At 37.9% G+C, this 12,777-nt stretch overlaps 1 protein-coding gene across 4 annotated transcripts in view; it reads right to left on the bottom strand.

Moving 5' to 3' along the window:
- UBXN2B (UBX domain protein 2B) overlaps positions 1 to 10,689 on the bottom strand; it is a 40,082-nt gene extending 29,393 nt beyond the window's left edge. For all 4 annotated transcript variants that reach the window (XR_010577299.1, XM_005563369.4, XM_073998835.1 and 1 more), the window contains exons 1-2: positions 10,573 to 10,689; positions 5,113 to 5,216 (exon numbers count right to left, since the gene is read on the bottom strand). Coding sequence is in view for 3 of the 4 variants with exons in the window: in XM_005563369.4 (XP_005563426.1) it covers positions 5,113 to 5,216; positions 10,573 to 10,656 (188 nt within the window). In the remaining variant the exon portion in view is untranslated. The remainder of the gene's footprint in view (positions 1 to 5,112; positions 5,217 to 10,572) is intronic.
- Positions 10,690 to 12,777: the final 2,088 nt, after the last annotated feature.

Here is a 12,777-nt window from a genome sequence, read left to right as displayed (position 1 = left end):
TTTCATTGCATTGTGACACTGACCTCATTCTCCATTTTGCTTTGGTTTTGTTTTGACTTGACTTTGCGGGTAAAGTCCTTCACCAGTACACAAGAGTTTGATTGTACAAATATATCTCCTGCATTAACATCTCTGCCTGCTGCTTAAGATCAGTTGCTTTTATACTCATAATGGAAATACTGATCTTGGCCAGCTTTGTTTGTTATATTGATTTCATTTAGATTTCCCTCCACGAGGTCAGCAAACTATCATGTTCTTATGTAAACTCAGGCCAAGGCCAGAGTTATCATAGTCCCTAGGTTGCTAAGGCTAATCATGTGTTTGGTAAAAGGTGATTGCAAGTTCTCAGATGAGGTTACTTTACATGGGATGGAATCAGGCAGAGAGGCTGGGATGATGGAGAAAGCTCAAGGTGCAGGTTTAAAAAAAAGTTGTGGATATTCAAGTTCCAAAGAGGTGGTTTCTGAAGAAGTCAAGAGAGCTCAGGGCCAGAGCAGTCAGTGATGGGTGAATCAGGTTATTTGGAAAGTTGGTGTGACAAATACATGGATGCCGTCTACTTGTAGGTAGCTGGTAGGTATTAAATATCCACAATATTCCAGAGCTCACTGAGGATTTTTAAATTATAAGCATAGGATTTTATATTTTGGGGTAAAAGAGTTATCTGCCACAAGGTATTGGGGTTTAAAAAAAAGACATTTCACAGTCTTAATAACTTAAAAAAAAAAAAAAAAACTAAACTAAAAGGCGCTTCATGTCTAGTGCGTGGCCCTCCTGAAACTTACAGTCATCTCTCCCACTGAAATCAAGGTCTTTTCAAATGTGGCTAAATGGGGATGAGAAAACGTATAGGACTTTCTTGGTGTGTGTGCACTCTTTAAAGAGCCCAGTTGCTTCGGGGAAACAGTCATGAAAATGGTCAAGACAGTTTTTAGAGATTATTTTATTGGGGATTTTAAGAACTAATAATTTCTTGAGTTATTTTTAGTACAGGGGAATGTGGGAAGGTTTGCAACTGTAAAGTGTTTTGTTGTAGCTTAGTATCTATAAGGGAAACATAGACTGTAGACATAACTACAAAGCCAGTGCAGTTTTTATTTTCTGTATGTTGTTGGGGGAATCAAGTTTTACATATAGCAAGCACATGGCCTCCCTGATGTCAGAATGCCTTTGTTAGGATCTGTATTTGCCCTTAATTTTGTTGAAATATTTTTTCCTTCTTCCTCTTAAAAAGTTCCAAAATATAGTTTATTGTATCTTTCATCATTAAAAATTTGTTCCTTTTTCACTACAGGCAGTTCACACGAGGCAAAAACTAATGAACAGTTGGTTTTAGTGGGTCGTGTAACTTTGCTGTATATCAAACTAATTTTGACAGTTTTTATCCTAAGCCTCAAATCATGTAATTAATAATTTGCCTGTTTATGACCTAATTGTGATTCTTTTATTAATAAAAGCTAATGGGAAAAGAATCCCTGATTAAGCTGATGACTAGACCTACAATTAATTTTCCTGCAGTATATGAAGTACTGTACCAGAGTAAAAGATACGTAATATTTTATTGATAAATCTATCCTTTAAAAGGAATACGTTTTAGGATGTTATCATTTTGATGTGAATCATGTAAATGTTGATAATATGCTGTTTATTATACATTTAATGTTTCAAGAGATTCACTTAATTGCCTTTTTGCCCACGTATATTATGTAGCCTATTTGCAACTGCTTTTTAAAAAATGACATTAAAAGAATACTTTATGTAGAGAAACATTAGTGGATGTTAATTGTCTCCCCACCTGTATTTATGGGTGTTAGAGCAACTGCTTTGCTAGTTGCAAAGCTGTATTGTCAGAGTAAAAGTGTATTTGTAAACTGTATGGGAACTAAAAATTAGGAATAAAACCATTTTCTTATATGAAAACAAAAAAATTACAACTGAGATATGTCTATCTCGAGTCAAAGCTTTTAACACACTGTACTATAGTTTTGTCATTAAATTTTTATTAAAAGAGGAACTGACTTTCCACTGCCTTCTACACAGCTGCAACTTATCTTCTTGGTCTTCAAGGTTGTATCCAGAACTGGCTACATAATTTGTGGCACCCAGTGCAAAGTGAAAATGTGAGTCCCCTTGTTCAAAACCAATTAAGAATTTCAAAACAGTAACAGCAAAGCATTACTCCAAGCACAGGGCCCTTCTAAGCATGGGGCCTTGTGCAATAGCACAGGTCACGTGCCTATGAAAGCCTTCCTGGCTGCACCCCCATCTATCCAACCTTATTTGCTACTAAAGTTCTGCTGGTTCCTTTTCTGGTTCCTCTGGTCATTTTGACTATGTGACTCTCTGTTCCTGGAATTTTTGTCCCTTGTCTTCTGTGCTTATCTAACTCCTAATATCTTAAATCCTCTTAAGGCCCAGCTAAGTATCAACTCTGTGCTAGGCATCTTATCCACTTTATTTCATTTAATTCTCAAAGCGATACTACTATATAATGACTTGTAGAGGACATATCTAAGTTCTGATTGTGATATGTAACTTTTCATGAATGAATATGTCAAAACAGGCATCAGACTGTATCCTAAGGGTCTTTCTGTAGATTACGTAACTCCTCCTGTGAATTAAAAACACAGACCATCTTATGTCCAGAGTTTCAGATAATGAAACTATCTTGGCTTAAAGTGACAATGAGACAATAACTGTTTTGATTTCAAATATAGACCAAAGGAGGTGGACCATGAAAACAAGCACTGTTTTCTATACCAAACAGATTCGTAGAAATACAATGAAACTGGGAAAATTTCGATATTGAATATGAAATCAAAGGAAGTGTACACTTAGCATTAGAAAAAATCATACTTAGAAAAAAAGATTGCGAACAATTTGCTATACATTGTATTATAAACAGATTCAACACAGTTTACGTCTCAACCTGTATATTTTAAGGAAGCTCAGTTCTTTCGATAGATAAATTATCCTAGAGATCAAATGTGAGGCACAAAATCCTTAAAAACTGGATTACTGAATTATACCTATTAATGATGACATTGTTTCAGACAGCATAAAAGAAAACCCTTCACTGAAATATCTTAGTGATTATATTTGAATAGCAAGGAAAATATTAATGCAGCAATCTTATAAGAACTTGAATATTAATTCATCCAATTTATGTTCAAACGGGGGAAACAGTGGCCAAATGGTGAGTAAAATGTAAGTACACAGATACATATTAAATACTTTCAAGACTTGGGAAAACATACAAATTAAAGCAGCAGCTAAAAACACAGTATTTTGTATGTATAAAGAATTAAAGAATAGGATGTTCAAACAGTGTCAAGATACCAACCTGCTGATTACAAAGGACAAACAGTATTCTACAATGGAGTGCTGTGGTGGTCAGCACCTTGACCAAATGAACATATCACTAATGGTGGAAAATCCTGAAATTATGACCCCTGTTGTCATGTAATAAATAGCAGACAATATCACTTATCTAGCATCCTTGACAGAAACTCTAATAAAAATCGAATCATGAGGAAACAGTGATCTAGAATGTTAGAAATTTTATAAGACATCTGGCCTAGACTCTCTAAAAAAGTCAACATAATAAATTTTAGATTATGCAGCTGAGCTAAAAACAACAATAAAAAGGTGGGGGGAATTCTCTGTATTCAGAAATTCAAAACAGGAATAATTAAATGCAATGCAATGTCCTTGGTTGAATCCTAAATCCAAAGAAAAAGCTGTAAGAGATATGTGACTACAGACTATACATTAAATGGCATCATAGAATTACTATTCTTTTTTTTTTTTTTTTTTTTGAGACAGAGTCCTCCTCCATCATTGAGGCAGGAGTGCAGTGGCACCATCTCGGCTCTCTGCAACTTCTGCCTCCCAAGTTCAGGTGATTCCTTTGCCTCAGCCTCCCGAGTAGCTGGAATTATAGGCCCACATCACCATGCCCAGCTAATTTCTGTATTTTTAGGAGAGATGGGGTTTTGCCATGTTGGCCAGGCTGGTCTTGAACTCCTGACCTCAAGTGATCTGCTCACCTTGGCCTCCCAAAGTGCTGGGATTACAGGCATAAGTCAACACTCCCCATCTCGATTATTATTAATTTTGTAAGGTGTACTGTGTTATCAATTTTTTAAGTGTGTGCTTCTTCTTAGGAGCCGCATGCTGAAGTATCTAGAGGTAAAGTGTCATGATGGCTACAATTTCCTTTCAAATAGTTGAGTAAAAAAGAGAGAGAATACATGTGTACACAAGTTCAATGTAACATTTTAACAACTTGATGAATACAGGTGAAGTAAACACAGTATTTACTAGTCTTGATTTTTGATGAATTGAAAACTTACAAAATGGACTTTCTGAAAATAAGATATAATGGGAAAACTGACATTTCTTCCCCAGGGATGATACTTACAGTACTAAAAAGATGTAAATGAAAATATTCCTGGCAACAAGAAAACTCACAGCAATAAAATACACCTGATTCTCATCTCTTAAATCTTCATAGTTGGCTGTTTTTATACTTCAGGGATTTTAATAACAACAAATACTATTTAGGATGTCACACACTGGAGGAATCATCACCCAAAGGAGGAAAAGACAGACTTCAAAAATCATAGATTCTTAAATGGAGGACAAAAGACCTGCAGAGGCTCCATGGAGTGGCTTCAAGTGGCTTCAAGAAACACACAGACTCTTAAAAATGAATGACAAACTTGCACATGAAAGTTGTTTTGAGAGGAGAATTCTACAGCTTTCATCAGACCGTTAGTGAGTCCTACAACTCAAAAAATATTAAAGAACCACTGTGCCCAACAAAAATAGTATTCAGGATATAATTTCATATGATATGTACCAAAATATTAGATATTTTAAGGTAATTTTTCCATAAGTTTCTTTTAGCTTTCTGATTGTAAAAGTTCTTAAAATAGTAACTAAATGATATTAATCTTTTCTTTTTTATCCAAATCTGCCTTGCCCTTGGAATAATTTTTAAAAATTACTGAAGAAACCTTGAAAAAGGCCATTTAAAACAATTTGAAGTTAGTAAAATTTTAGAAAGAATTGTAATTTCTTTTTACAACAAAACAAAATAAAACTTACCGTTGAGGTGGTGTCCGTGGGCTCTTGAAGACTGCAGCTTTAGGTCTGTTAGACTTGGAAGATTTGCACTTCACTTCATCTTCATACAATTCTGCCAAGGCCAACTACATAATAACAGGCTTGTTACAAAGTATAACACTAGGAATAACCTCTTAACTACAACTAGAAGTTATGTATAGAACATTAACTTAAAATTGAGTGGTAAAGGCTTTTCATGAGAAAAGCTGCTGCTTCAGATGATTCCTTTCTGAGATAAACTTACCACATCTCATTTTATGGAACTAACCAAAACGCCACATCTATTAGAATAACTTTAAGTTATAATAATTACTTGATTATTTTCAGTTAACTATTCAACAGTGTCAAAATCTGTTTTAGGTAACAAACCATTTTCAAATTTAAACCTAAAATTCATGTGCAATTCTTTTAAGAATTCCTGAAGATGTTCACACTAATGTCAGCTTCTTTCATCAGATCTCATAAAATAATTTCATTCAGCTATTCAAGTTTTCAAACTCCAAGCACATAAAACAACTTCAGAAGTATTCTATTTAAAAGTCTACCAAACATATATATTTCAACCTGTTTAGGAAAACAAGTTTCTGAACAATACAAGACCATAAATTTTATATGGTTTATATACCATTTAGAAAGTAATATTACCAAATTATACATTCTAGATATTGGCTGGATAGTTTATTTCAAAATGAAATAAAACTATATTTGTTCTTGAAATGGAATTTTAAAAAGTAGTAAAATATTTCAGTATTGTATAGAATTTTTTCCGACTTTTGACATCTTTGGATAACTCAACAACGTTCCTTAATGATCCTGTGGCTATTCAATTATAATTGGCATTACCATAATCTCTGGGTTGTTTTTTAAAAAAAACCCAAAACAAAAACAAAATAGATTAAAATGCTCCTTTTAGACACATAAATGATATTAAAACTACCTCCAAGAAGAACAGGGCATTGGGGCAACATTAATTCTTTAAAAATTATCTTAGTCAACTTTTAAAATATACACAAATAAAACAAAATGAAAGACTTCTAATTTTTTTCCCCCTACCCTCTCACATTCAGTAACATTCATATTTGTACCAGATTTGCTAGAAATATGAATCATAAAAGTGTTTGGTAATCTAAAAGGACTGAATTTAAATCCTAACTTAGGCACTTACTGTGTGATCTTGGGCAAATTATTTAATTTCTCTCAGCCTTAGTTACCACATCTTCAAATGTCTATAAAAAAATCACCACAGAGTCATTTGAAGGATTAAATAATGTATGGAAAGCACATTCACATGCTTTGTGAATATCTTCTAGTGATGGAAGAATCATATCTTCCATCACTAGAAGATATTATTCTTAAGTGTTTGGCAATGATTTTATCAGTATTTCCTTTTCCCCAAGATTTTTGTTTCTTCCCACAGTGTTGTATCTCCTTATGGTCCTTTATTACCCCATCCCCTCCAAAAACACAAAACAAAAAACAAACAAATGACAGAGGAGAGACAGACAGACATGCACATACAAAGTCTGATGACTAGGGACAAAACTTTTCAGAAATTTTACCTCCCTGAAATTTCTTTAAAGTAATACTATTTTATGGATTTCCTTCTGAGTTATGTCAGCTGTATGAATTACTTTTATGATACTCCTACTCTCATCAATGAAAATGTCATCTGTATTTCAAAGGCCCATTTCAGCTCTCCTTCACAAAACCTTTTCTAATTTTCTTAATGTCTTTTTTCAAATACTCATGGCACGTGAAACCCCAGTGACATTCATATTAAGCATTATGTTGTCATTACTTGTGTACTTTTGCTGTTTTATTTCCCCAAGTAGATTTTAAGTTTCTCAAATTGTTTCTAATATTGTATCTAAAAGGCAACAAATTCACGTTGAATTATATAAAGAACATAGTATAAACGAATCAGAAATAGATATAGACAGATTGATTTTAAATTGGGGTTATATTTGCTATATGTTTTTTGCTTTAACAAGATTTAAATAAATACTTTCAATCAAATAACAATTTTCTTTGGTGACATAAATTAAAAAAGCAAAAATGCCTCTGACCCCATGGAATGTGGAACACACATTAACAAAAGAGGAATATGAGGAAAATGATATTGAAGAGTCTACCTGGCTGAAAGATCCTACTTATTAATGGTACATCATTAAAAACTTAGAAAATGAGTGGTATTTAGAGGCAGTTGATGCCATATGGCATCATATGGCATAAGTTCATTAGTAAATACTACAAAGAAATTTAATTTATATTATTTAACATAGCAGATGATACTACATCAAAAGAGGAAATGATAATTTAAATTGATAAATATTAATTGAAGTACTGGTCAAAACTAACACAATAAAATCTCAAAACATTATTAAGAAAATGTTTCAATAATATGCAGAGGATAAACTATGTAAGTAAAGTATTGATAATTTTTCCTCCAGAATTTGAAATGTGAAGAACTTGAAACCTGAAAGCAAAGGAATTGGGTAAGAAAATCAAGTATACAGCATTAAAAGTACTGGAATTCTCAGCCTTAGAGTAACCAATTCTAGAAGCCGTAATAAATGATTATTATACAGACACCTGGGACCTTGTAGGAAATACATATACTTAAACCCTACTCTAGAACCAGTGAATCACACTCTGGGGTAGGGCCCAGCAATCTTTGACAAGCCTTCCCAGGTCATAGATGCACACTAGAGAATCAACAATACAGAATAATGATATTCAATAGGATTAGGGTCCTTGTGGCAACAGTTATCAGGCATTTTAATTCTTCGCCTTTATAGTGCCCACTATTGAGTCCATCCTAACAAATCCAAATCCTAACCCTGGTAATACTGAAGTTATCCCTGTTCTCACTTCCTACCTGTCCAACCTATACAGAAACACATAATATGTGGAGCAAAACTGGGACAGAGTATACAACTAAATACCTTAATGAACTTGTGTGTGGATGGGCTGAGGGACACCAGAAGAGAAAGCAATTCAGAAATACTATTGAACACTGATGAGGTTTTGGGCTTAGTTTTGCCACTAACAATCCCACCCCTAACTTTCCCACTGACCGTTTCCTTATTTGAGGTGGATGAAGGGAGCTATGAAAATCTACTCTGATATGCAAAAAAGAGTTCCAAGTCTGCAGTTTGTAACTTGGGGGCTCCCAAGGCTGGGAAGCCTTTTGGGAAGCAACTATGTAGCTTTTCTCTGGTGGTACCTGGAACACTCCCTCCTGATTTAGATACTGAGAAACCCTACACTGCATGGGGCTAAGATACACTTACTTAGGGGTAATTCTGCTTGTTCCAATTAGTAATATGTTGCCCCTTTACTCACTCTGAAAGACTCTTACAGCAAGCTGTTAGAGAAGTAAGAAATATCTACTGAAAGCTGCACCAACTGGGTAACTCTTAAGATAAGCATGTCTAGATTAAACATAACAAGATAATCTATAAATAATCAATATCCAAGATACCATTTGGGAAGAACATTATTTCTTTTAAACTTTTGATACATACTTTATTTCTTGATATGTCATCCCTTTGGCTGTTTTCAAGTTTCTTTGCAAGTTCTTCACATTCATATTAAGTTCTAAAGGAAAGATTATCAATACTTAGATACTGTACTTGATACACCAAATCACATTCATAAAGAAATCAGTTATCTTCCTACTGTCCTAACCTACCAGAACTAGACAGGAGATGAAAAAAAAAAAAATCCCCATCATAACTTAGGGTGGAAATGAAGGCATTCTCACAATTAGCAACATCTACCAGAGTATCTCCAAACATTAATCATACTTTGATCCACTGGATTAAGTCTGCAAATAATTTGCCAAGAATCAGGTGGTCATTAACCAAGCTATTCTCACTTTTCATATAAAAAGAAGAAATGGATTTAAATTAGAGAAAGGACATTAAGTTACATACTGCATTAACTTTAATGATATTAGAAGTGACTAGCCAGGGAAAGTTACAGCATCTTTCTCCTTTGAGGAAAAAGGAACCAAATATTTGCCCAGCAACAACTTGACCAGGATAATGTAGGAATTTTGCATAGGCCCTTTACAACACTATTTAATCCTTACACCACCACCAGCACCCCGACCCTCCTCAGTTTACAAATGAAGACATATGAGGATCAGACAGGTTAAGACTTTTCTCCTAAGTTCACAAAACTACTAAGTAGCAGGACTAAGAGGCAAACCAAAATTGGTGGGACTACTAACTCTATGCTGCCTCTCAGTGATGTGGGTTTATAATAGGAAAGATGAGGTACACAATAGCCTCCTAACTCTTGATACTGTTTACTACTACTGAACCAACTATGTGAGCTGGAGCTATTCTACATTGAGTTCACCTTCTAAACTTACACTGATCTCTGCAGTCTTCAAATTCTTCGCTTTATGCACTGCTTATTTTGGCACCCAGTCATACTCCATCTTAAAATGTTATGCTAAATGTATTCATATCCTATTTCTCCGAAGAAAACTGTAGGTTTCCAAAAGGTAGACATGTCTTTTACACTTACATACCCATCAACAGAGCTCAGCACCGACTAAGGATTTGATGTCCTTATTTCCACATGCCCAAAGCTCAGCAGTATGTTACAATGGATGGTGGTTTGTTCACATTAGAATGAAGTGTGGTTGTAAAGTAATACAGTAAAACTGTTCTACCAAAATTCTCCTTAGTATCTCCTTACTGATATTTACTTGTTAAATTTTTATCAATAATCTTATAATGAGACACAAAAAAGCCGAAAATGAGAAAAGCGGCGTTAGTATCTGATAACACGGGATTTGGTGCACTAGTATTTAGCTAACTAATACTAGTGTCCTACACGACATTACGAAGTTTTATTTCCCTGTTTCTTGTGTGCAATGTTTTAAAGACCACAGCTTAGACAACTAGGCTGTATGGGCATAGCGTGCATCGCTTTCCTTAACCCCTTTAAAAGAAAAAGCCACCTGATAAAATGGAACCATTTTTATATTTAAGTAAGCAAGTCAGAAATAGCATCCAAGACAAAAAAGAACAAATTACGTATCATTACTGTTCAGGTGATTGCCCACTTCCCTGCGGCCACAGCAACCTTTCCTCTGGAGTAAGTCTCAAGAAGAAAGCATCAACCCGTGAACCAACCAACTGACCTCGCAAAATGTCATTCTAAACGAATAGCTATTTTTACATCGTACTTGGGGTGGAAGGGAGACGAAGCACCAGCGCTGGAGGCTCGGGCACTTGTGTCCGCTACCATCACAGTGCTAAGCGCCGACCTCGGGAGACCGGGCGCCGGAGTCACGATTCCATCCCCAGACTGGGTCAGGGAAAGGCTCCGCCGAGGCCAGAGGCGGCCTCCGACTCGCACCCGCCCGCGCCATCACCAGCCCGCATCCACCGCAGCGCTCCCTCCACGAGCTGCTCGCCTCACCTGCAAATCCCGCGCGCTCGGAGGCCGCGGTCCGGAAGACCTCCTTTCTTTCTCGCTGGGGTCAGGGCCGCCGCCCTCCGCCATCTTCCGCTGGCTAGCGGCGCCCGCTGCGGACGCACCTCCCGCAACTTCCGGAGCTGGTTGCCTGGCAACCGCCGGAGGGGCGGAGACGTGCAAGGTGCGTGCGCGTCCCCGCTACCCGAACCCGCGCCCCCATTTCCGGTGCTGACCCACCCGTCGGGTTTCCCTTTTTCCATTAAAGTAAGTTGGATCGGGGAATTTCTCCGCAGGGAAACATCTATTAAGTTTTGCGTTGCTCCTGCTACCCACCTAAAGGCACTGTAGGCCGCCCTAGAGGGCAGCGTAGACTCGCAAGTTCATTTAGCTCAACAATGAAAACATCCTCTGGATTTTTCATCTGATGAAAAATTGCAACCTCTCCTTCTAGTCTTGGTCAGATTCTCTCATCTTTCGTATCAAGGATTGGATGGTACATCGTCACCACAGCGTGAATTGGCATTGAGAGTGAAAAACACCGTAAAAAGTGCCTGGAATAATTTAAAAAGCAGAACTCTGCCGGGCGCGGTGGCTCATGCCTGTAATCCCAGTACTTTGGGAGGCCGAGGCGGACGAGGTCAGGAGATCGAGACCATCCTGGCCAACGTGGTGAAATCCCGTCACTACTGAAAACAAAAAAAAAAACGGAAATTAGCTGGGCGTGGCGGCGCATGCCTGTAGTCCCAGCTACTTGGGAGGCAGAGGCAGGAGAATCGCTTGAACCAGGGAGTCGGAGGCTGCAGTGAGCGGAGATCGCGCCACTGCACTCCATCCTGGCGACAGTGGGAGACTCCGTCTCAAAAAAAAAAAAAAAAAAAAAAAAAAAAAAAAGCAGAACTCGGGACTATTAAGCCCTCCTCATTCAACTGAGATTGATTTACACTCCGGTCTTCTTATCCTAGGCACTTACTTTTTTTTTTTTTTTTTTTTTGAGACAGAGTCTCGCTCTGTCGCCCAGACTGGAGTGCAGTGGCGTGATTTCGGCTCAATGCAGCCTCCACCTCCCGGGTTCAAGCAATTCTCCTGCCTCAGCCGCCCGAGTAGCTGGGACTACAGGCGTGCGCCGCCACTCCCGGCTAATTTTTGTATTTTTAGTAAAGACCGGGTTTCACCATGTTGGCCAGTATGGTCTTGATCTCCTGACCTCATGATCTGTCCACTTCGGCCTCCCAAAGTGCTGGGATTACAGGCTTGAGCCACCGCGCCCCGCTTCCTAGGCACTTTTATGCCCAAGGGATGCAAAAGTAAAAAGAAACAGTCCCAGTGATTATGAAACTCAGTCAAGGGGGGAAAAGAGAAATGTAAACGGGTAAGATGCAGCGTGCAGTAGAGCTTTGCTGGGAGAGTTACAAAGGAAATGTGAGCCACGTGAGGGGGGTATACTCGGTTGGTGTCCACTGTGTGCACCATGCTAGGTGCTGGAGTTGACAGCTTGCCACCCGAGCTTTGGCATACTGATCGTTTTGATATATAAAGGCATTTGAGGCTGGGCGCGGTGGCTGACGCCTGTAATCCTAGCTTTTTGGGAGGCCGAGGCAGACGGATCACTTGAAGTCAGGAGTTCCAGACCAGCCTGGCCAACGTGGTGAAACCCTGTCTTTCCTAAAAATACAAAAATTAGCCTGGAGTGGTGGTGCGTGCCTGTAGTCCCAGCTACTTGGGACGCTGAGACAGGAGAATCGCTTGAACCCGGGAAGCGGAGGTTGCAGTGAGCAGAGATGCACCGTTGCACTTCAACCTGGGTATCGCAGAGAGACTCCATCTTGAAAAAACAAAACAAAACAAAACAGGCATTTGATAAACAGCAGGTGCAAGAAGAGCACTGTGACCTTTTCTTCCTGAGAGCAGGAAAAGAAACTACCATGTGATAGATGCCCTCTCTACACCAAGAGGAAAGATACTCATCACCAGACAAGGGGAGTGGAGGCGGGGAGACATCTGTACAGATATTGTTAAACTAACCGGTATCTTCCTAGATACTCTTCCACGATTGCCTCTCTTTGTTCAACCCAGTATATAAGCACTTAGGCCTAGCCACTTCTTTGGGTCTTTATTTTCCCGTGTGGACACCCACTTATATGTAAAGTTTTATTAAATAAAATTTGTATGCTTTTTCCCTGTTAATTTGTTTTGTGTCCGTTTCATTCT

The sequence above is a fragment of the Macaca fascicularis genome, chromosome 8 (genome assembly GCF_037993035.2).
Source record: "Macaca fascicularis isolate 582-1 chromosome 8, T2T-MFA8v1.1".
Classification (NCBI taxonomy): Eukaryota; Metazoa; Chordata; class Mammalia; order Primates; family Cercopithecidae; genus Macaca; species Macaca fascicularis.
The sequence above is the reverse complement of the archived record's forward strand: the minus strand, read 5'-3'. Positions and strand labels throughout refer to the sequence as shown.